The sequence below is a fragment of the Xylocopa sonorina genome, unplaced genomic scaffold (genome assembly GCF_050948175.1).
Source record: "Xylocopa sonorina isolate GNS202 unplaced genomic scaffold, iyXylSono1_principal scaffold0047, whole genome shotgun sequence".
Taxonomy (NCBI): domain Eukaryota; kingdom Metazoa; phylum Arthropoda; class Insecta; order Hymenoptera; family Apidae; genus Xylocopa; species Xylocopa sonorina.
The window spans coordinates 433,121-458,416 of record NW_027490118.1 but is presented as its reverse complement, the minus strand read 5'-3'; the positions used below and the strand labels follow the sequence as shown (position 1 = coordinate 458,416).

General features: G+C 36.0%; 3 protein-coding genes across 3 annotated transcripts; all 3 read right to left on the bottom strand.

Moving 5' to 3' along the window:
* Nucleotides 1–11,908: 11,908 nt before the first annotated feature.
* LOC143432171 (uncharacterized) lies at nucleotides 11,909–13,573 on the bottom strand. Its single transcript, XM_076908944.1, has 6 exons — nucleotides 13,473–13,573; nucleotides 12,831–13,430; nucleotides 12,646–12,731; nucleotides 12,476–12,558; nucleotides 12,298–12,433; nucleotides 11,909–12,243 (listed from the first exon to the last, which is right to left on the bottom strand). The coding sequence occupies exons 1-6, from the start codon at nucleotides 13,571–13,573 to the stop codon at nucleotides 11,909–11,911; spliced, it is 1,341 nt and encodes a 446-aa protein (XP_076765059.1).
* Nucleotides 13,574–13,609: 36 nt separating this feature from the next.
* LOC143432170 (uncharacterized) lies at nucleotides 13,610–14,035 on the bottom strand. Its single transcript, XM_076908943.1, has 2 exons — nucleotides 14,027–14,035; nucleotides 13,610–13,966 (listed from the first exon to the last, which is right to left on the bottom strand). Exons 1-2 carry the CDS (start codon nucleotides 14,033–14,035, stop codon nucleotides 13,610–13,612), a joined length of 366 nt encoding a protein of 121 aa, XP_076765058.1.
* A 104-nt stretch (nucleotides 14,036–14,139) lies between these two features.
* On the bottom strand, nucleotides 14,140–16,155 carry LOC143432169 (uncharacterized). Its single transcript, XM_076908942.1, has 2 exons — nucleotides 15,661–16,155; nucleotides 14,140–15,594 (listed from the first exon to the last, which is right to left on the bottom strand). The coding sequence occupies exons 1-2, from the start codon at nucleotides 16,153–16,155 to the stop codon at nucleotides 14,140–14,142; spliced, it is 1,950 nt and encodes a 649-aa protein (XP_076765057.1).
* Nucleotides 16,156–25,296: the final 9,141 nt, after the last annotated feature.

The following is a 25,296-nucleotide window of genomic DNA, read 5'->3' as shown; positions in this document are numbered from 1 at the left end:
TTCCATGGAACGGAATAGCGCTTCATAGTGCCTGCGTGTCAAAGCGGTAGAGTTCTAAAGTACCATGCAATGCGACAGCGCATCCCATTTAAACGATTCAAAGTAAGTAAGCTGCAATCTTCAATTAATAACATTATGCTTATCAGCATCTACACTCCCTATAAACATGAATTCTACAGTTCCGTGCAACGGGATGGCGCTTCAGTGTGTCTGCGTGTCAAAGCAATGGATTGCAGTGCTCCATGCAGTGCGAATGGCTCTTGTCATTTCAAAGTTTCAAAGTTCCAAAGGAAGGATCCTGTATGTGAGTTCTACAGTTTCATGCAAGAGGAAGTGACTTCATAAGTTTTTTAGGAGTTTTAATGCTCCATGCATTGCTATGCCGCATACCATTGCAACGTTTCACATTAAGTACGCTGAAATATGCTAAGCATAGCATTGTGCATATCTACTTCTACATTTCCGTAGAAAGTGTGTGCTGCATCTTCATGCAAAAGGATGGCGGCTCGTAATGCCTGCGTGTGAATGGAATGGAGTTCTAATGCTCTATGCAATGCAATTGTGCATGTGATTTCATGATTTCAAATTAAGTAACCTGTAATCTTCCATGCATAGCATTATGCTTATCTGCTTCTACAGTTCAAAAGAATGTGAATTCTACAGTTCCATGCAACAAGAAGGTAGATCAGAGTGTCTGCGTATCGAAGCAGTAGAGTTTACTATTCTACGCAATGCGATAGCACTTCTCATTTCAACGTTTCAAAGTAAGTGAGCTGTAATCTTCTATGCATAGCATTATGCTTATTTGCATCTACACTTCAGAAGAATATGAATTCTACAGACATATGCATCGGGACGGCGTTTCATAGTGTCTACGTGTAAAATCAATGAAGTTCTAATGCTGCACGCGGTGCGGTGGAGTATCTCATTTCAGCGTTCGAAAGCAAGAATGTTGTAATGTTCTATGTATTGCATTACCCTTACCTATTTCTACACTTCAAACGAATGTAAATTAGACTGTTCCTTGCACCGGGCTGGGGATTCTTATTGTCTGCTTGTCAAAGCTGTAATGATCTAATTCTCCGCAATGTAAACAAACATTCAATACTTAAAACATAACAAATCAATATTATAAACCTAACATAATTATTTAATCTATTTATGTAATTTTTCAAAACATATTGGGTAGAGTTTCAGTTGGCCCTTACATCGGTTACAACAGGTTTTTACTTTTATCGCGTTATTCGCGGCATACTGCCTACCATTTATTCTAGATATCCGTTTTAAATATTCTTTACATCCCTCTCTCGTTTTTCTCGCGCGTCCTTGGAACGACCGTAGAAAATGTGTACGTTTCTTGGGCAATGCTTAAGTTTCAGATAACGTTTGTTCACCGTCATGATCCACTGTACTGAAGAGATAATCAATAACTTTATCGTGCAAGTTTAATATTTTCATACCCTTAGTACTCCATTTTCTATATATATAACAGGCATTGACGGGAGAAGGCCCGCATACTAATTCGATAACTATTTTTCTATACCACTTTACTGTTCTGCGTAATCAACTGTGATAAGAAGACATCTGGTCTGATGGTCAAACCCCTTCTTAGCTTTGTTATAAAGGAACACTGTGTCCGGCTATAACTTATTATTACTACCCTGGACAATAACACATTTGTGATTTTCAGAAGTGGCTAGCATGCATACCGGCCCCTTATCCGTCAACTTTAATAATTTCAAGCCGCTCCGATTTTGAAAATACATAAAGCCACCCCGTTGCTGTTTTCGTATGGCCTGCAGCTGGGGAAATTCTTTATTAATTTTTACTGGACCACAAATAAATGTTCCCTTTTGCAGAAGTTCCTCGGCCAATGGGACAAAACTATCTGCGTATAATACGCGGCTTCCAAATAATAATTCAACTTCCAACGTCATAACAACGGCATGCGCATGTGCTTTAACTATTATGGTTGCATTTTTTCCGACGTAAATAAGAATGTTGTGAGTGCATCCTTTCGGAAGGCACAGTTTACAAAGTCTTACACCATATTTATGCCGCTTTCCTGCGATATATTGGCAAGAACTGAGGCGTCCTCGACACGAAAGCATGGTTTCGTCGATTACAATATTTTTACAAGTCTTAACAGTAATTTTGAAAGTGTCGACAATTTCATTAACAATATTTCTAAGTTTATTCAAACGGTCCTCAGTCCAAGCCGTGAAAATGTAGGGTAAGTGTAAATATCTATGTATCGATGTAAACAGGTCGCACTTTTCATATCCGCGTTTGTATACATATCCTTTTTTGAGATCAATATAATCTAATTTCTAGCAGTGGCGCTACAACCAATATAAGCAGGACACCAATAAAAATGTTCACTTCGTTTTCTGTCATAGGCTGCCAGGCCAGTTGGTGTCTAGAAGAAAAGAAAATTTTTAAGTGTAGATGCAAATAAGCATAATGCTATACATAGAGAATTACAAATTACTTACTCAGAACGTTGAAATGAGATGCGCGACACCATTGAATGGAGCAGTAGAACTCCGTTGCTTTGACTGGCAGACACTATAAAATTCCTTCCTGTTGCTTAGAACTGTAGGATTCACATTCTGTTGTAGTGCAAAGGCAGATAATCATAATGCTATTCATAGAAGATTACAGCTCACTAACTTCGAAATGTTGAAATGAGGTGGGCCATTGGTATGCATGGTGTTTTTTAGAACACCATTGATTTGCCACGCAGACACTATGAAGCGCAATCCAGGTGCAAGGAGCTCTAGCATTTACTTTCTCTTGAAATGTAGAAGCAGATAAGCATAATGCCATGCATCGAAGTATACCGCTTACTTACCTCGAAGCGATGAAATGCTATGTGCCATCGCATTAGTACTCTTCCGCTTTGACACGGAGACACCATGAAGCTCCATTCCATTGCATAGAACTGTACAATTCACATTCTTTTGAAAACCTGAAGCAGTTAACACATTGACAGCCGCCCCGCGATAACGCAGGTTTTTGAGTATGTCACTTGAGCGCCGGACCCGTGATAACGCGGGTTTCTGACTCTGACGCTTGTGCGCTGATCCCACTATGATGTGCAATTTTTTTGCTGGTTTGAATATCTTGTACATCGATTTGTATGTACTTGCCATGGTTATGTCGATCTTCATTTCTTATGCCCAAGACATAAAACTTATGCGATAGTTTGAAAACAATCAAAGCAAGAATTATTCTAGAACAATGCATTCCATAGTCATCTTCTGTTTTGTAGGCTTACGCTTCTAGTTTACCAGTATAACAAGGTTTATTATTTTGTAACTTTTTACCCACATAATATGGGTGATACTATTGATGAGTATATTGCTGACTCTCTATCGGATTATTCAGTACATTCAGAAGATTCTGATATAAAAGTCGAGGACTGCTATATTGATGTGGATCCAAGAATAAGATCAACAGCCATTCCACTACAGTATTCAAGCGATTCCGATGATTCCAGTCATTGTGTAATGTTCACAGGATTGTACAGTTACAGCGAAGAATGGTCAGATGTCGATAAAATTCCTACTACATCAGATTTTACAGGTGAGCCAGGTCCAAAAATTTTCCCTATTGATAAGAAAAGCGTAAAAGGAATCTATTCTAATGTTGCATGCAACTGGATGGCGCTTCATAGTATTTGCGTTTCAAAGCAATGGAGTACTAATGCTTTATTCATTTCTGTGACGATTGTCATGTTAACGTCTCAATGGAAGTAGGTTCAAATTTCCTATGCATCGCATAAAACATACCTGCTTGTACGCTTTAAATGATAGCGAATCCTCCTGCTGAATGTAAAGAGCTGTCGTTTCATAGTGTCTGCGTTTCAAAACAATAGGGATCTAATGCTTTATATATCGCAATGGTCGCGTTTATTTTCAGCGTTTCAAAGTGAGTAGGGTACAATCTTCTAAGCATTCCAATATGCTTAACTCCGTTTACAATTCTAAAGGATGTGGAGTCTACAGGTCCACGCAGTGAGTAGGCGCTTCATAGTACCTACGTGTTAGAGTAATAGAGTTATAAAGCTCCATGCAATGCGATGGCGTTTCTCAGTTCAACCATTCAATTTAAGTAAAATGTATAGTTCTATTCAAAGCAGTTATGATTACCAGGTTCTTTGATACAAAGTATGTAATTTCTACAGGTACATGTAACAGAATAGCGTTTCTAAGTATCAAATTGTCTAAATAATTTACTTGCAAGTGTCCATGCAACGCGATTTTGTTTCTCAGTTCAGCGTTTCAATGTATGTTAGTTCTAAGTTTCAATACATATTAATTTTGCTTACTAGGTACTTCATAACAATGTATGCAATTCCTACAGATCCATGTAACTGTTGACTCTTCTAACTGTCAAATTGACATAGTAATTGACTTCCAATGGTCCATACAGCTTCTTAGTTCTACGTTTCAAAGTAAGCGAGTTGTTGGTATCTACACAACGCAGTTACGTTTACCTGGTGCTACGTTACAAAGTGTGCAACATCTACAGTTCCGTATAGCTATTCTGCACTTCTAAGTGTCAGCTTGTCAAAGTAATTGACTTCCGAAGTTGAATGTAACGCGATGGCGCTTCCCAGTTCAACAATTCAAAGTTCTTCATCTAAACGTGTCTGTAGAAATAGCACTTCATGATGTTCTAAGTGCATGTTTCAAGTAATTATGTTTACTAAGTAAGTATGTTTACTCTTATCGTGTATTTCAGTTGATTGTCAATAGATTGCCATTACTAAATACCCTATTACATTCAAAATCCTAATTAATTTTACATTATTTCATGATTTTCTAATAATAAATATTCCATATTAGTATATATATTTATTCTTATCATATATTTTAATTGATTGCTGATAGAATACCCCCTCTAAATAGTCCATTACATCTAAAATCCCATCTAATTTCGTACTATTTAACGATATTTTAAATAAATATTTCAAATTGGTACAAATATTTGCAGACATTTATTTTAATTGTAAAAAGGATTTTCCCTCGAATCGTTAAATTACACCTAAAATTGTGCCTCATTATATATAATTTCATGACGCTTTAAATAATTATTTCAAATTATTATATATGCTTCAACTTAACATATGTTTTAGTTAATCCTAAATGGAATATCCTCTAAGTACTCCATTATATCTAAAATCTTATCTAATTTTGTATTATTTCTTGACATTTTAAATATATATTTCAAATTAGTACATATATTTACACTTATCATATATGATAGTCGACTCTAAATAGAATATCCCCACTAAATATTCCATTAAATCTGCATTCTTACCTAATACCATACAATTTCACTATGTTTGAAGTAAATATTTCAAACTAATGTATATGCTTACACTTACCATGTATTTTAGTTAAATTCAAAGAGAATATCCCCTTTAAATACTCTAATACATCCATATTCCTATGTAATTTTATATCATTTTATGAAGTGTTAAATAAGTATTTCAAATTAGTATATATGTTCACACTTATCATAAATTTTATTTAAGTGTATATATAATATCCCCTCTAAATGCTCCATTACACCTAAAGTCCTATCTAGTTTTATATCATTCCATACTGTTTTAATTAGTTACATCAAATTGGTACATATACTTACACTTATATACTTTATATATCATATATTACATTTAAAATCTCATCTAATTTTATATCATTTCGTGATGTTCTAACCCTTTCACTACGGACACCAACTATAGCCGGCGGCCGCGCGAAGTGCTGTGCGTACTGATGCTGGCTATAGTCGATGTTCGCCAGACCTGCTGTGTGTACGGGTGCCAACTACAGTCGGTGCTGCGTGATCACCTACGCTGACCCCGTTGGTAAAACAGAATCCACCGTATCGGTAGAATATCTTTTGAATCTAGTGGCTCGTACTGTACTAAAGCCTGCCAAACACATATTCGACATACGAAGTATTTGTAAGGCACAAAACTATAATAAAAAACGGGGATTGTAATATAAAATCTTTCTTGAACTAATATAAGTCGGACAACATGTAAGTTGAATAGATTATTGTCGACTTTTACAGTTGAGGTAAATTCTAAGGTTATAAATGATTATCTAAAAATTTTAGTTTTATGTTTGCGTAAAATTTGCTGTTTATTTTTTATTTGCAGCCTCCGTAGAATTTGTGGACGGAGTTCAAATAGAATTCAATTTTTGATTGGATTATGTGATTACAAATATGATACCGAGAGTGAAAACGAAGATAATTTCGCTGATCACAAAAAAAGAAGGTATATATGTAGTACCTCAGACTCAGAAGTAGAGAACAATGAGCGAGACAATAAGGACCATTGTAATTCCTGGACGCCAAACACATTCATCCCTAAGTTACATCCATTTACCCCAGAAAATACAGGAATTATACCAAACATTAGCAGATCAGAAAGAGCAATTGACTACTTTGAACTCTTTGCTTCAGACTAGTTCGTGCAATTTATTTTAAATGAAACAAATGCCTATTGGAAAAAAATAACAATAATATGAAAGATGGTGAAGCGACAATGCTGTCCGAAATTTACAGCTTTTTTGCTGTGTCATTTCTAATGACACGCAACAAGAAGTTGTCCTTAGAGGAATACTGGAGCGTAGACAAACTCCTGCGTAGTGACATTTTTGCTGAGATTATGCATAGAGACAGCTATTTTAAATTGTTATCGTTGCTACATTTCAGTCAAGATATCACATATACCAATGATAAATTATATAAAATAAGGAACGTGGTTGATATGCTCCGAAAAAATTTCTGCCAATCATTCTATCATTACCAAAACTTATGCATCGATGAGAGTATACATCTATATAAAGGGCGACTTTCATTCCAACAATACATTCCTTCAAAAAGAAGTAGATTTGGGATAAAATATTCTTTGTGAATGTCGAACTGGTTTTTTACAAGACCTTATTGTTTACGCTGGGTCATCGACTATAATCAACAGCCAAAATAAGAAAATTAGAAAATCGAGAACGATAGCAGAAACCCTAATGGCGTCCTATCTAGGAAAGGGATATACAGTTTACCTAGATAATTGGTATTCAAGTCCAGCCTTGTTTAATTTACTATATAATAATCATACAAATGTGTGAGGGACCGTAGCAAAAAAGCGACAAGGAATACCAAAGATTACTGATACATTGAGAAAAGGAGGGACATCTTCCCGTCCAACTAAAAATTTATTAGTTGTGAAATGGCTGGATAAAAAAGAAATATATATGCTATCCACTATGCATACTTCAGAGTGTGCAACGGTTGTTAGGCATGGAAGAAACAAAATTATTCAAAAACCATATATAACTATATATAACTATATATAACATATATAACTATAGTACTTGTATGGGTTGTGTTGATAAAGCCGACATAGTGATAAGCACTATAAATTCGACACGGAAATCTCTAAAATGGTAACGTCAATATTTTTTCATTTGCTGAACATATGAGTATGGAATGCATATTGTGTTTATAAGGATAACACAAGAAAACCGAAATCTATGGCTAAATTTCACTCGAATTTAATCCGAAATATGCTGAAAAAATATCATACGAATATTTCTTAATATCATCAAAGAGACAACAACAATCCATTACAGCCAACAGAACGGCATTTTCTTTCATTGTATGAACCACGAAGAAAAAACTGAAATAGAAGATGCATCGCCTTTACGACAAACAAGAGACGCGTGTCTCGATATGAATGTAAATATCGTAATGTTGGACTCTGCGTGCAACCTTGCTTTAGAATTTACCATACTGAGTTGCATTACTAAGAATTAACGTATAATTTGATATCTCACTAATTCAACTGTATTTTTATTTATAATAACAGCAAAATTTTTTAATATGTATATTTCTGAATACTCAAAATATACTCATTTTTATATTTTTCATATAGTATGGCAAAACAGTTGTTACATAATTCTCAAAAAAGTATATACACAAGAGAATTCCAAGGTGCCAATGAAAGACGTAAGTGCAAACATCGAAACCTACAGATGCGTAATATGCACACTGCACGGCGCGGTGCCCCGTTTAGTGGCGCTACTCGCGCGCAAAGGACTATCGTAGCGAAAGGTATAAGTAAATATTTCAGGTTAGTGTATATACTTAAATACATCAAGAACTTTCTATAAACGTAAATAAAATATCCCCTCCAAATACTACATTACATCTGACACCCTACCCACCTAATTATATATCGTTTCATGATATTTTACATAAACATTTCAATTTGGTATATATGTTTACACATATAATATAACTCAGCTATTTGGGAATAGAATATCCCCACTAAATACATTACATCACCCAAAATTCTATCTAATTTTATACCATATTATGACGTTTTAAGTAAAGATTTTTAATCAGTATATATATTTACAATATTCATACATTATAGCTAATTCTAAATACTACCGCCCCTATAAATGCTCCATTAGCTTTAATCTGCTTTTACAATTCAAATGAATGTGAATTCTACAAAGCCGTGCAACGGGATGGCGCTTCATAGTACCTGCGTCTCAAGGCAGTAGAGCTCTAATGCTCCATGCAATGCGGTGGCAGATCTCATTCCAACGTGCGATCAGCGTTCTTATAGAGTCTGATACGTTGAAATGAGATGCGCCATATCGTTGCATGGAACTGTAATTTTCTCATTATTTTAAAGCAGAAACAGATAAGCATTTTGCTATGCATAGCAGTCTAAAGAATAAATCCCTTGAAACGTTCAAGTGAGATGCGCCATTGCAATGAAATGAGCATTAGAACTCCATTGCGTCGACAAGCAGACACTACGAGGGGTCATCCTGTTGCATGGAAATGCAGAATTTACATTCTTGTGAAGTGTAGATGCAGATAAGCATAACGCGTTGCACTGAATATAACAACTTATCATGAAATACTGTAATGAGATGCCACATCGCGTTCAATGATGTATTAGACGTATCGATGCAATAGAGTTGTAATGCATCTTAAAACGCGATATCGCACCTCATTTTTATGATTCATGATAAGATACAATATTCATTGTGAAGTGTTATATATACCTCGTCTACACTTCAAAAGAATGTAAATGCCACACTTCCTTGGTGGGAAATGGGTTTCCAGATGTCTACGTATCGAAGCTAATGCTGCTTAAAACGCGATATCGAATATCATTTCTATGTTTCATGGTAAGATATAATATTCATTGCGATGTGTTTTGCACACCTCGTCTACACTTCAGAAGAATGTAAATGCTACACATCCTTGATAGGAAATAGCGTTTTCAAATGTCTACGTATGGAAGCAATAGAGTTCTAATGCTTCTTAAAACACGATATCGCATCTCATTTCAATGTTTCATGATATGATATAATATTCATTGCGAAGTGTTATGTATACCTCGTAGACACTTCAAAGGAATGTAAATGCTACATATCCTTGCTAGGAAATGCGTTTCCAGATGTCTACGTACCGAAGCATTAAATTTCTAATGCTTCTTAAAACGCGATATCGCATCTCATTTCTGTGTTTCATGATAAGATATAATATTCATTGCGAAGTGTTATGTATACCTCGTCTACACTTCAAATGAATGTAAATTCCACACTTCCTTGCTAGGGAATGTGGTTCCAGATGTTTACGTACCGAAGCAATATAGCTCTAATGCTTCCTAAAACGCGATATCGCATCTCAGTTCTATGTTTCATGATAAGATATAATATTCATTGCGAAGTGTTATGTATACCTCGACTACACTTCAAATGAATGTAAATGCCACACTTCCTTGCTAGGAAATGCGTTTCCAGATGTCTACGTGTCGAAGCAATAGATTTCTCATGCTTCTTAAAACGCGATATCGCGTCTCATTTCTATGTCTGATGATAAGGTATAATATTCATTGCGATGTGTTCTGTTTTCCTGGTCTACACTTCAAATGAATGTAAATGCGACACTTCTTTGCTAGGAAATTACGTTTCCAGATGCCTACGTACCGAAGCAATAGAGTTCTGATGCTTCTTAAAACGCGATATCGCATCTCATTTCTATGTCTCTTGATAAGATTTAATATTCAGTGCGGAGTGTTATGTATACCTCGTCTACCCTTCAAATGAATGTAAGTACGACACTTCCTTGCTACGAAATAGCGTTTCCAGATGTCTACGTATCGAAACAATAGACTTCTAATTCTTCATAAATCGCATATGGCATCTCACATCTATGTCTGATGATAAGATTTAATATCAAATGCAACGCGTTATGTATATCTCGTTTACACTTCTAAAGAATGTAAACACCACATTTCCTAGTTACGTGATAGAGTTTCTAAATATCTACGCATCGAAGCAATAGAGTTCTAACGCTTCAGAAAACGCGGTTGTTACGTCCTTAGTTTCTCCTCGCTTACTTGCTCGGATAAAATACCTCGGACGACTTTTTGCTAGTAGGATTTTGTCTAGTTTATTTCACAAAATGTACACTTATATACAGGTTCGGAGTTCAACAGTCAGCCAATCCTTGAGCTGCTTGATTCCGAGATGGTGGTGGTCGCTACCTTCCGGTAGGGGTAGGGTCACGGAACACAACCGTTAGAGTAACCTATTCAAGGCTATTTGACCTAATTGGACCCGTGATTGGGACTTTTGGGTTTATGATACGTATATAGCTATTGAAGAAAAATATTAAGAGGTAAACTAAGTTTTCTAGCAACCTTTTAATGCCTTAATCCCGGTTAAGGAGTTAATCAGGAAAAGTAATAAACTGAAAGTGGGACTCCTCAAAAATAACTAATTATGTGCGACCGTAGCATAAACTTGGTTCGACCATATGTTTCGAGGACGGAACACGCCGCCCGCCTTGAACGTATTGTTCAACGATAGATTGTAACCACTCAGTCTGGAACTATTATTGTCAGATGGAGATACTCTGAATTTACATTAACAGTAGAAACTAAGATATGTATATAAATAATATACTTAATGCTAGGTTATTCTAAACGACGTCCTTTTAGACTATTATTTTAACTATTGTTCCTGCATAGGTAATGGGCAAATACTGCGCAGGTTTCTCTTTACATTACCAGAGATAATTTTTATAGTTACTACTCGCACCACTTTATCCTCTCCGGGATGTGTTTCGATGATTTGTCCAACTTCCATTGGAGTGAGGGTAGATTATCTTCCTTGAGAAGTACTAAGGTGCCTGCTCGTACATGCTGCTCTGGGTTTTCTCGCCAGTTGCTCCTAGTATTAAGCTGATTCAAATAGTCCTTATGCCATCTGGACCAGGAGTGTTGTCGGACTTGTTGAATATGTTGCCACATGGACAGTCGATAGACCGTAATATTTCTAAAATCATGCTCAGGTACGGCTTGCAATGACTCACCTATTAGGAAGTGAGCTAGAGTAAGGGCTTGTAAGTCGTTGGGAACTGGAGATAGTGATGTCAATGGTCGGGAGTTTAAAATGGCTTCCATTTCTATCGAGTATGTATTTAACTGTTCGTAAGTAAATAACGTATCTCCGATGGTACGTTTCATGTGTGATTTAAAAGATTTTGCCGCAGCTTCCCATAAACCGCCAAAGTGTGGTAATCGAGGAGGTGGGCCTCCACTATGCTATTATGCTCCTTAGAATTTAATACCTTATAAATTTCTTTCAGTTCATTATTGGCATCAACAAAATTTGTTCCGTTGTCCGAATATAAATGTGCCGACCTACCGCGTCGAGCGAAAAAACGTTTTAAACTTGCTAGAAATGCTTCTGTCGTTAAGTCACTTACGAGCTCTAAGTGAATTGCCTTGGTCCCAAAACACAGGAATGCGGCAACATGTACTTTTAGTTTTTTTGTGTTTCGAAATCTTTTTTCCTTAACGAATAACGGTCCGCAATAGTCCGTAATCGGTAATTTCGAATGGTTTTTTTACTTGTAACCGTTGTGATGGTAAACTACCCATACCATAATTGGCGAAGCTAGGATTTACCTTAAAACATCGGATGCATTTACGTACTATGAACCTTACTGTATTCTTGCCATCGATGGGCCAATAATTCTGTCGAACGGCATTTAATGTACCAAGTATACCTGCGTGTAATTGATTAATATGTTCGCGTTTGATTAGAAGTTTGGTAATAAAGTGTCCTTTTGGTAGCAATATAGGATACTTTTGTGAATAATTTATATTGGAGTGTCGAAGACGTCTTCCTACGCGAAGAATTCCATTTGAATCGATGAAAGGATTCAGAGAAATTAATTTACTTTTCTTATCAATGTCTTGATTCTTTGATAATAAATGTAATTCATTTGAGAATTCCTGTTTCTGTACTTTCTTCATTGTACAGGCATGCGCTTGTTGAAGTTCCGTGATTGATAACTTTCCGTTGAGACGGGTTTTCTTTAAACAATTAATTTTAAAACGCAGACAATATCCAATTACGCGTTGCAATGTAGTGAATGATGAAAATCGATGAATGAATTCGGTCTCTACTATCTGACTGGTTAAGACTACCGTGCGTAGTTCTGGAATCTCGATATCAGGTTATCTTGAATATAGCCAATTTATTTCATCTCGGGAGAGCCACTCCGGGCCTAAGAACCAGTGTTTACTGGTTATTAAGTCCGATGGTCTCTGTCCTCGGGAAATATAATCTGCAGGATTTTCTTTGGTCGCGATGTAATTCCAGTCGTCTAGCCTGGTATGGGATTGTATCTCTGATACGCGATTTGCGACAAAGGTTTTTAATTTGTGCGGTGATGTTTTTAATCAATGTAAGGTTATAGTCGAGTCAGACCAGAACTTGATCGATTCGATGGGTAGTTTTAATGCTTTCGATACGTTAGTATACAAATTTTCTAGGAGATGCGCAGCACATAATTCTAGACGAGGAAGCGTAGTAGATTTTAATGGAGCTACTCTAGATTTTGCGCATAATAATCGAACTATTGTTTCACCTTTCTGATTGGTATATCTAATATATATACAAGCTCCATAGGCAGCTTCGCTCGCGTCGCAGAAGCCATGTAATTGTCTACTAATTGCGTGGTCGATTAGAAATTTGCGGGGTAATGAAAAATGATTTAATACTGGCAGTTCATTATAATATGTTTGCCATCGCGAAAGTATTGATTCCGGTACTGGGGCATCCCAATCACTGTTACATTTCCATAAGTCTTGCATTAAGACCTTAGCTCGAATAACTATGGGGCCTAGTAAACCTAATGGATCAAAGAGTTGTGATACTCTTGATAAAATTACGCGTTTGGTGACTCGTTTAGCTCCGACTTCTACCCTAACCTGGTAACCAATCCTGTCTTCTAATGAATTCCAAAGTATACCTAAAGTACGTTTAGTTGAATCGGCGTCTAAGCATACTTGTTTGTCTATAGCTTGACTTTTTAATTTTTTGATTAGACAGTTCTCGTTAGATGCCTACTGTCTTAAATTAAAACCTCCTAACTTTCCTAATTGAACTACTTGTTCCCTAAGCATCTGCGCTTCTTCGATGGTATCCGATCCAGTCAAAAGGCCATCCATGTAAAAATCATTTTTGAATGCCCTTGCTGCTAGTGATTATCGTTTACCATCGTCTTCAGCTAGTTTCCAGAGACACCGTACTGCTAAGTACGGAGCTGAGGCTGTACCATAAGTTACGGTATTTAATGCGTATGATCTCAAAGATTCGGACGGGTTAAGGCGCCATACTATCTTCTGATATTTACTATCTTCGGGATCTATAAGCACTTGCCTATACATTTTTTCTATATCGACATTTAGAACATATGTATACGACCGAAAATGAGTAATAATAGAAAATAAATCATCCTGTAAGGTAGGACCGACTATCAAGGTATCGTTTAATGAGATGCCCGTGGATGTTTTAGCAGAACCATCAAATACTACGCTGATTTTGGAAGTTACACTTGACTCCTTTACGATGGCATGATGCAGAAGATAAAGTCATTGATCTGGATTCGCGGTATGTGTGACTTCACGCATATGACCTAGCATCAAGTATTCATTTAAAATTGAGTATATTGTTCTCGAAGCAAGTGGTTGGTTCCGAATTTTCGTTCCAACATATAAAATCTTTTGAGTGTCATTCAGTACGATTCTCCTAAGTTTGATTTCATGTTGTTGAATGGAAGTTTGACTACATATCGGCCAGATGATGTGCGTGGAACGGTTTCTAGAAAATGCTTTTCGGACGCCTGTTCTGTATTAGACCAGCGGTGTTTAATAGAACCTTCCTCTATCTCCCAAAATTTCGCGATATCATTATTTAAATTCGATACATGACAATGTGTTTTTTGGTAATCTTTGTATCTGTACTCGCCCACATCTCCTGATATTACGCATCCAAACTTGGTTGTTTGTAATATGGCAGTATCGTTGGGTAATCTAATGCGACCTACTCTTGTCAATTTATAAAATAAATATTCTCCTAATAGTAGATCTATTTCTGCCGGTTTGTAAAATTCTGGATCGGCTAGTTTGATATGCCCTGGGATTGCAACTCCCCTTGGGTCGAATTGACGTGAGGGTAAATTTCCCGTTATCCTGGAAATTGCTAAGAAGTTAGCTTGACAGGTAAAATCTCCGGTAATCGATTTAAGTGTAGCCGATACTTGGTATTTAATACTACTGGTTTTTTGTCCTAAACCTGAAGCAGCCCGTAAATTGAGATGTTGTTGAGGTAGATTTAATTTTTTAGCTAATCTATCAGTTATGAAGTTTGACCGTGATCCGAAATCAAGTAAGATACGACAATCGTGCTCCCTATTATTGTTATTTAAAATTTTAACACGTGCCGTTGATAATAATATTTCGGCATTGCTCCTGGACGTTAAAACAATCGGTGAGGGACTAGTACCGGAAGTTGCAGTAATCGATTGATAATTACCTTGAATTTGATCAGAATCGTTAACTGTATGGAAATGTAATACTGTGTGATGCCGCCTGTTACATTGCCGACAATTAATTGCGGAACATGCCTCGGTCGTATGAGTATTCCTTAAGCAATTCACACACAATTTGTTAGTACGCGCACATTTAAATCGATCTTTAGGTGATTTGCTCAAAAACGTTGGGCATTGTTGAATATAATGTCCTTGATAGCATACTACGCATTGAGGTATAGATTGAGTCGTTACTAAATTATGCGACTGATTACGAGGTTTCGAATGCCCTGATCTATCTGCAAGTGTGCCTTTATTCTTTACTTCCAAGTGGTCAGCCGAAAACAAATTGCCCGGTTCAGCATCACGCGAGAATTTATGCAAGAAGACTATTATCTCCTCGTATGTGGGACTTTTATCCTCATCAATAGACCGTTCCCATTTCGTGCGCATAATCTTATCTAATTTCGACGTGATAATGTAGATTAACATTTCATGCCACTCGACTGTTTGTTTGAGGGCCTTCAAAGCATTGATGTGCATTTCGGCCCTTTCGACAAATGCGCGAAGAGAGGTCAGAGAATTTTTTACTGTATCCGGCAATTCAAAAAGAGTTCTTATGTGACATTGAACTATTTTCCTCGGTCGATTATAACGTTTCTGGATTAAATTTCATGCTACGAAATAATTTTCTTCCGTCGCGTTCAACGAATTAGTAATGCTTGCCGCATTTCCGGTCAAATATGATTTTAAGAAATGGAATTTATGCGTAATGGGTATGGAATCATTTTCGTGTACTAGAGATTCAAATGTATCAAAAAAATTGTGCCATTCCGCAAAGTCACCTTTAAAGGGACGAATATGAATTTTAGGAAAAATTGTATTCGCGGTTGTTATTGAAGGGCTAGTGCTAATCATAGGGTTAGGTACCCTAGCAATTGACTCTGCTTCGTAGAAATATTTATTTATAAAATAAGCGCAATCGTAATATAAATTTTCAATTTCTATCTGCGCTAAATCTTCGTCTACATTATCATTCTGTTCATCAATATGTGACTGTATCTTGACGAAGAAGCTATAGTGTTCTCCTAATTTTTGTTTTCTTACTTCTAAGACATATTTTTCTAGTGATTCGGACTGTTTTATGTAATTGAATATCCGCGTAATATGTGCCTTTACTAGACTGCGTTTCTTAATCAAAGACCTAACATCGATAGACATTGTAGCCCTTTAGAAGGATAATTGTTGGAATGTAAGGAAGATGAGTCAAAAGCTTATTCGTTGCTGAACAGAAATTACGGCTGTCATCTGATGTAGTTTGTTGTTGATTTTCCGATTGCTCGATGTTACGTTCGTTGTATACGGCTACTCAGCCGTTCCTTCCTGGTCCACAGCAGTGATGATGTCTGCATTTCTCAGAAGATCCAGATTCGGACTCCATTGATGTTAGATGATTCACTCAAAGAGTTGAGTGAGGAGTTGAAGAAAGTTCGCTGCTCCGTTGCTGGGTTCAGGTTTCACAACCGGGGGTTCCAATCGGCTCAGGAACAGAAGAGAAGCTGATGAGTCTAGCTTAGTCGATTGTTGATTGAAATATCAACTAGCTGATGTCTACAGTTGCGTCGGTGGGTGCAGGCCTTCCAGCTTGATGTTCCGCACGTTCTAGTGGTGGTTATTCCAGCTTCCGTAGAATGCAGGTTCAAGAGGAAATCTTGAATCCGGCTCGAAGGACCAATGCAGGTTCAAGAGAAAACCTTGAATCCGGCTCGAAGGACCAATGCAGGTTCAAGAGGAAATCTTGAATCTGGCTCGAAGGACCAATGTTGCGGCCATAATCTCTCCTTGCTTACTTGCTCGGATAGAATATCTCAGACGACTTTTTGCTGGTAGAATTTTGACTACTTTATTTCACAAAATATACACATATATACAGGTTCGGATTTTAGCAATCACCCAATCTGCGAGCTGCCTGATTCCGAGATGGTGGTGGTCGCTACCTTCCGGTAGGGGTAGGGTCACGAAACACAACCGTTAGAGTAACCTATTCAAGGCTATTTGACCTAATTGGACCCGTGATTGGGACTTTTGGGTTTATGATACGTATATAGCTATTGAAGAAAAATATTAAGAGGTAAACTAAGTTTTCTAGCAACCTTTTAATGCCTTAATCCCGGTTAAGAAGTTAATCAGAAAAAGTAATAAACAGAAAGTGGGACTCTTTAAAAACAACTAATTATATGCGAACGTAGCATAAACTTGGCTAGACCATATGTTTCGAGGACGGAACAGCGATATCGCATCTCATTTCCATGTCTCATGATAAGCTGTAGTATCAATGCAAAGTGTTACGTATATCTCGTTTACACTTCAAAAGAATGTAAATGCCACACTTCCATGCCACGGAATAGCGTTTTTAGATGTTTACGTATCGAAGCAATAGAGTTCTAACGCTACATAAAACACGATTTCGCATCACATTTCATCGCATACTATATTCAGTTGGGAAGGATGTTGTTTCGGGTAAACTTCTGTCGAGTTCCTCGGGCATGTAATCAACAATGGTTGTATTTGGCTCGTCACTGAAGCTGATGCAGTCTGACGATTTCTAGAATCGACAAATGTTAAACATGTACGAAGTTTACTAGGACTCATCGGGTATTTTCGTAAATTTATCCGTGAATACCCTGTAATTTCGCGACCTTTGCCGAACCTTCTGCAAGCGAATGCTAAATTCTGTATTGGAGCGACTTAAATGGAAGCATTCATACGAGTTATACTTTTATTGTGTGAGAAACCAATGTTGAATTTGGTTCAAGTACAAGTAGAGATGGAGTTGCATACAGATGCTTCTGCGTTAAGGTACGGAGCGAATTGTTTCACAGAAATAACGAAGATGAACCTTTTTCACCCTGTATATTATTTTCTACTGGTAAGACAACTTCTGCTGCATCTAAATACAGTAGCTATGAGTTTGAAGTTTCAGCAATAGTAAAAGCGTTGAAGAAATTAGGACTTCATTTATTAAGAATTTCGTTTGTTATTGTTTTTGATTGCCGAACTATTACTCTTACAATAAATAAGAAAGATCTTTGTTCGTCCAGAGAAGAACATGATTCATGTTGATGCGCTTAGTAGAAAACCTCCTCCTACGAATTTCTTAATCGATGAATCTGATGCAAGTCTTACGGAACGTTTGCGGAAAGAAGATGAGACTGTAATAAAACTTCGAGACTTGGTACTTCAAAGCAAGACGAATGATTATGTTCTGCGGGAAAATTTACTGTACAGAGAGTCTGCAGGTGGTATTCAACTAGTAGCACCATGTCGGATGCAGATACAAGAAATAGGGCGAGCTCATGAGAGTGAAGATTTTTCTGTGGTCAAGACTGAAGCTATCGTACGTAAGGATTATTGGATTCCAAATCTTTGGCAGCAAGTTGAAAAGGTGGTAAGAAATTGTGTTGCAGGCATTTTAACCGAAAGATGCAGGGGACGCAGGAGTGTCATTTAAATCCGATTGAAAATGGGAGTATTCCTTTTGATACATTTCATATCGATCATCTTAGACCGTTGCCATCAACAAATAAAACGTATCAGTACATATTTGTAGTGGTAAATGCTTTTACAAAATTTACATGTCTTTATGCTACAAAATCTACTACTACAGATAAAGTTTTGACACGCCTGAAGAAGCAAGCGACTATTTTCTGAAATCTGCGTCGAATAATTTCTGATAGGGGGACGGCTTTCACAGCAAATGATTTCAAGCAATATTGTCAGAGAGAAAATATAGAACATGTTTCAACTACAACAGGAATTCCTAAAGATAATGGTCAAATTGAACGACTTAATAGAACATTCATACTATTGTCAGCAAAATTGGCTACACCTAAGTCCTGTGAATGGTATAAGTATATGGAAGTAGTTCAACATTGTTTGAATTCAGCAATACATCGAAGTATTGGCACGTCACCGTTACATCTTCTCTTTGGGACACATCCATGACTTAAAGGTTATTTTGACATCCGAGACATACTTGAAAAGGAATGGATCGCACCTTTTCATGAGAAACGAGATGAAGTACGACTTCAAGCAAGCAAAAATATATCCCGAATCCGACAAGAGAATAAGCGAACTTTTAACAAGAGTAGACGAAATGTTAGAATTTATCGTGAAGGAGATCTAGTAGCAATTAAACGTATGCAACAGAGTCCTGGTCTAAATATAGCTCATAAATATTTTGGATCGTGTGAAGTTATACGAGTTTTACACAATCAACGATTTGTAGTTCGAATGGTAGGGGAAGGAGAAGGACCCTTACAAACATCTACGTCAGCAGATTCTATGAAATTGTGGGTCGACGAAATCAATGTTGATTTATTTGAAATCGAAGACGACATGAATGAAGTCATTCAGGACAAATATTCATGCAGGATGGCCGAGTGAAGGATAACGAAATTATCTTAATGTAAAAGCTAATCAATAATTCAGGTTTCAAATGTTATGTGCGTGGAATATTCTAGAATGCGACAGCAGTTGTTCATTAGCAGTCCTTGGAGTAATATCTCAGTTGAAAGGAACTATCTAATGATTTACAAAATCTTGTAATTCTCTTTCATTAATAAGTTTCCTACATTATGCATAGAAGATTACAGCTTACTTTATTCGATACGAAGAAACGAAATGCGCCATCGCATTGCATGAAGAATTAGAACTCTATTGTTTTGACAGGCAGACACTGTGAAGCGCCACCCTGTTGCATGAAAGCCTATAATTCACAACCTTATGATGTGCAGAAGCAGATAAGCATAGTGCCATGCATACAAGATTACAGCTCACTTACTTTGGAATATTGGAATGAGATGTACCATGGCATTGCATGGAGTATTAGAACTCCGTTGCATTGACACTTAGGCACTATGAAGCCCCATCCCGATGCGTGGTACTGTAGAATTCACATTCCTCTGAAGTGTTGTATCAGATAAGAATAATGCTATGTATTAAAAATTATAACTTACTCCGATTGAAATATTGAAATGAAATGCGATATCGCGATGCATGAAGCATCAGAAATTAAATGCTTCAATACTTAGAAATCTGGAAGCACTATCTCGTTGCAGGGAAGTGTGGGATTTAAATTCTCTCGACGTGTAGACGGAATAAACTTAACACGTTGCATAGAATATTACATCTTAGCGTGTAACAAAGAAATGAAATGCCATATTGCGTTTTATTTAGTAATAGAACTATATTGCTTCGTTACGTAGATATCTAGAATCGCTATTCCGTTGGAACGAACTGTAGGATTCACATTCTTTTGAAATGTAGAGGTAGATAAACATAACGCGTTGCATTGAATATTACATCTTATCATAAAACATCGAAGTGAGATGCGACATCATGTTGAATGAACTATTAAATATCCATTGCTTGGATCCGCACGCATATAGAAACGCTACATCTTTGCAAAGAAGAGCAGGATTTACGTTCTTTTGAAGTGTAGAAGCTAAAAAGCATAACTCTTTGCATTGAATATTACATGATATTATGAATGTCTGAAATGAGATGCGACATTCCGTTGAACGAAGTATTAGTATTCTATTGCTTCTATACGTAGATATCAAGAAATGCGATCCCTTTTGCACGAAAGAGCATTATTCATATTCTTTTGAACTGATTTATTCATTTTATAAGTGATTTATTTTGAAGTGAAGTTATTCATATTCTTTGAAGCTAGTAATCATAATGCATTCTTCAGGCGTCGTAATATTACAATTCATTTCAACAGTTCAAAGTAAGTAACTAGGTTGTAATGCTCTATGCATCGCATTATGCTTATCTGCTTCTCCTCTTCTAAATGTCTACGTGTCGACGCAATAGAGTTCTAATACATCACTGAACGCGATGTGGCATCTCATTACAATGTTTCATGATAAGTTGTAATATTCAATGGAACGCGTTATGCTTATCTGCATCTACACTTTATAAAAATGTAAATTCTGCATTTCCATGTAACAGGATGACCCCTCATAGTGTCTGCTTGTCGACGCAATGGTGTTCTAATGCTCCATTCATTGCGATGGCGCATCTCGCTTGAACATTTCAAGGGATGTAATCTGTAGACTGCTATGCATAGCAAAATGCTTATCTGTTTCTGCTTTAAAATAATGTGAAATTTACAGTTCCATGCAACGACATGGCGCATCTCCTTTCAACGTATCAAGGTCTATAAAAACGTTGATCGAACGCTGAAATGAGATCTGCCACCTCATTGCATGGAGCATTAGAGCTCTACTGCCTTGAGACGCAGGTACTATGAAGCGCCATCCCGCTGCATGGCTTTGTAGAATTCACATTCATTTGAATTGTAAAAGCAGATGAGCATAATGCATTGCATAGAAGATTAAAGCTAATGGAGCATTTATAGGGGCGGTAGTATTTAGAATTAGCTATATTATATGAATATTGTAAATATATATACTGATTAAAAATCTTTATTTAAAGCGTCATAAAATGGTATAAAATTAGATAGAATTTTGGGTGATGTAATGTATTTAGTGGGGATATTCTATTCCCAAATAGCTGCGTTATATTATATGTGTAAACATATATACCAAATTGAAATGTTTATGTAAAATATCATGAAACGATATATAATTAGGTAGGTAGGGTGTTAGATGTAATGTAGTATTTGGAGGGGATATTTTATTTACGTTTATAGAAAGTTCTTGATGTGTTTAAATATATACACTAATCTGAAATGTTTACTTATACCTTTCGCTACGGCAGTCCTTTCCGCGCGAGTAGGTTTCGATGTTTGCACTTACGTCTTTCATTGGCACCTTGGAATTCTCTTGTGTATATACTTTTTTGAGAATTATGTAACAACTGTTTTGCCATACTATATGAAAAATATAAAAATGAGTATATTTTGAGTATTCAGAAATATACATATTAAAAAATTTTACTGTTATTATAAGTAAAAATACAGTTGAGTTAGTGAGATATCAAATTATACGTTAATTCTTAGCAATGCAACTCAGTATGGTAAATTCTAAAGCAAGGTTGCACGCAGAGTCCAACATTACAATATTTACATTCATATCGAGACACGCGTCTCTTGTTTGCCGTAAAGACGATGCATCCTCTATTTCGGTTTTTTTTCGTGGTTCATACAGTGAAGGAAAATGCCGTTCTGTTGGCCGTAATGGATTGTTGTTGTCTTTTTGATGATATTAAGAAATGTTCATATGATAATTTTTCAGCATTTTTCGGATTAAATTCAAGTGAAATTTAGCCATAGATTTCGGTTTTCTTGTGTTATCCTTATAAACACAATATACATTCCATACTCATATGTTCAGCAAATGAAAAAATATTGACGTTACCATTTTATAGATTTCCGTGTCGAATTTATAGTGCTTATCACTATGTCGGCTTTATCAACACAACCCATACAAGTACTATAGTTATATATGTTATATATAGTTATATATAGTTATATATGGTTTTTGAATAATTTTGTTTCTTCCATGCCTAACAACCGTTGCACACTCTGAAGTATGCATAGTGGATAGCATATATATTTCTTTTTTATCCAGCCATTTCACAACTAATAAATTTTTAGTTGGACGGGAAGATGTCCCTCCTTTTCTCAATGTATCAGTAATCTTTGGTATTCCTTGTCGCTTTTTTGCTACGGTCCCTCACACATTTGTATGATTATTATATAGTAAATTAAACAAGGCTGGACTTGAATACCAATTATCTAGGTAAACTGTATATCCCTTTCCTAGATAGGACGCCATTAGGGTTTCTGCTATCGTTCTCGATTTTCTAATTTTCTTATTTTGGCTGTTGATTATAGTCGATGACCCAGCGTAAACAATAAGGTCTTGTAAAAAACCAGTTCGACATTCACAAAGAATATTTTATCCCAAATCTACTTCTTTTTGAAGGAATGTATTGTTGGAATGAAAGTCGCCCTTTATATAGATGTATACTCTCATCGATGCATAAGTTTTGGTAATGATAGAATGATTGGCAGAAATTTTTTCGGAGCATATCAACCACGTTCCTTATTTTATATAATTTATCATTGGTATATGTGATATCTTGACTGAAATGTAGCAACGATAACAATTTAAAATAGCTGTCTCTATGCATAATCTCAGCAAAAATGTCACTACGCAGGAGTTTGTCTACGCTCCAGTATTCCTCTAAGGACAACTTCTTGTTGCGTGTCATTAGAAATGACACAGCAAAAAAGCTGTAAATTTCGGACAGCATTGTCGCTTCACCATCTTTCATATTATTGTTATTTTTTTCCAATAGGCATTTGTTTCATTTAAAATAAATTGCACGAACTAGTCTGAAGCAAAGAGTTCAAAGTAGTCAATTGCTTTTTCTGATCTGCTAATGTTTGGTATAATTCCTGTATTTTCTGGGGTAAATGGATGTAACTTAGGGATGAATGTGTTTGGCGTCCAGGAATCACAATGGTCCTTATTGTCTCGCTCATTGTTCTCTACTTCTGAGTCTGAGGTACTACATATATACCTTCTTTTTTTGTGATCAGCGAAATTATCTTCGTTTTCACTCTCGGTATCATATTTGTAATCACATAATCCAATCAAAAATTGAATTCTATTTGAACTCGGCACCGACTATAGTCGGCACCCGTACACACAGCAGGTCTCGCGAACATCGACTATAGCCGGCATCAGTACGCATAGCACTTCGCGCGGCCGCCGACTATAGTCGGTGTAATTTGAAATACTTATACACGTCGGTGTAACTAATTTGAAATACTTATTTAACACTTCATAAAATGATATAAAATTACATAGGAATATGGATGTATTAGAGTATTTAAAGGGGATATTCTCTTTGAATTTAACTAAAATACATGGTAAGTGTAAGCATATACATTAGTTTGAAATATTTACTTCAAACATAGTGAAATTGTATGGTATTAGGTAAGAATGCAGATTTAATGGAATATTTAGTGGGGATATTCTATTTAGAGTCGACTATCATATATGATAAGTGTAAATGTATGTACTAATTTGAAATATATATTTAAAATGTCAAGAAATAATACAAAATTAGATAAGATTTTAGATATAATGGAGTACTTAGAGGATATTCCATTTAGGATTAACTAAAACATATGTTAAGTTGAAGCATATATAATAATTTGAAATAATTATTTAAAGCGTCATGAAATTATATATAATGAGGCACAATTTTAGGTGTAATTTAACGATTCGAGGGAAAATCCTTTTTACAATTAAAATAAATGTCTGCAAATATTTGTACCAATTTGAAATATTTATTTAAAATATCGTTAAATAGTACGAAATTAGATGGGATTTTAGATGTAATGGACTATTTAGAGGGGGTATTCTATCAGCAATCAATTAAAATATATGATAAGAATAAATATATATACTAATATGGAATATTTATTATTAGAAAATCATGAAATAATGTAAAATTAATTAGGATTTTGAATGTAATAGGGTATTTAGTAATGGTAATCTATTGACAATCAACTGAAATACACGATAAGAGTAAACATATATAATAACTTGAAACATGCACTTAGAACATCATGAAGTGCTATTTCTAGAGACACGTTTAGATGAAGAACTTTGAATTGTAGAACTGAGATGCGCCATCGCGTTGCATTGAACTTCGAAAGTCAATTACTTTGACAATCTGATACTTAGAAGTGCAGAATAGTTATACGGAAATGTAGATATTGCACATTTTGTAACGTAGCACCAGGTAAACGTAACTGCGTTGTGTAGATACCTACCACTCGCTTTCTTTGAAACGTAGAACTAAGAAGCTGTATGGACCATTGGAAGTCAATTACTATGTCAATTTGACAGTTAGAAGAGCCAACAATTACATGGATCTGTAGGAAATGCATACATTGTTATGAAGTACCTAGTAAGCAAAATTGATATGTATTGAAACTTAGAACTAACATACATTGAAGCGCTGAACTGAGAAACAAAATCGCGTTGCATGAACACTTGCAAGTAAATTATTTAGACAATTTGACACTTAGAAGCGCTATTCTGTTACATGTACCTGTAGAAATTACATACTTTGTATCAAAGAACCTGGTAATCATAGCTGCTTTGAATAGAACTATACATTTTACTTAAATTGAATGGTTAAACTGAGAAACGCCATCGCATTGCATGGAGCATTATAACTCTATTACTCTAACACGTAGGCACAATGAATTTAGAAGTGTAATACAATTTATATAGTACAATTTAGAAGTGTAAACGGAGTTAAGCATATTGGAATGCTTAGAAGATTGTATCCTACTCACTTTGAAAC

What these genes read in the sequence shown, in the direction of transcription:
- LOC143432171 (XM_076908944.1), bottom strand. Translation starts at nt 13,573, where the DNA reads ATGGATGGCCTTTTGACTGGATCGGATACCATCGAAGAAGCGCAGATG. An exon ending in GGAGGTTTTAATTTAAGACA is followed by an intron (nt 13,431 to 13,472) that starts GTAGGCATCTAA and finishes AAAATTAAAAAG; the next exon opens with TCAAGCTATAGACAAACAAG. An exon ending in ATCGAATCGATCAAGTTCTG is followed by an intron (nt 12,732 to 12,830) that starts GTCTGACTCGAC and finishes ATCCCATACCAG; the next exon opens with GCTAGACGACTGGAATTACA.
- LOC143432169 (XM_076908942.1), bottom strand. Translation starts at nt 16,155, where the DNA reads ATGTCTATCGATGTTAGGTCTTTGATTAAGAAACGCAGTCTAGTAAAG. An exon ending in CATATTTGACCGGAAATGCG is followed by an intron (nt 15,595 to 15,660) that starts GCAAGCATTACT and finishes AATTTAATCCAG; the next exon opens with AAACGTTATAATCGACCGAG.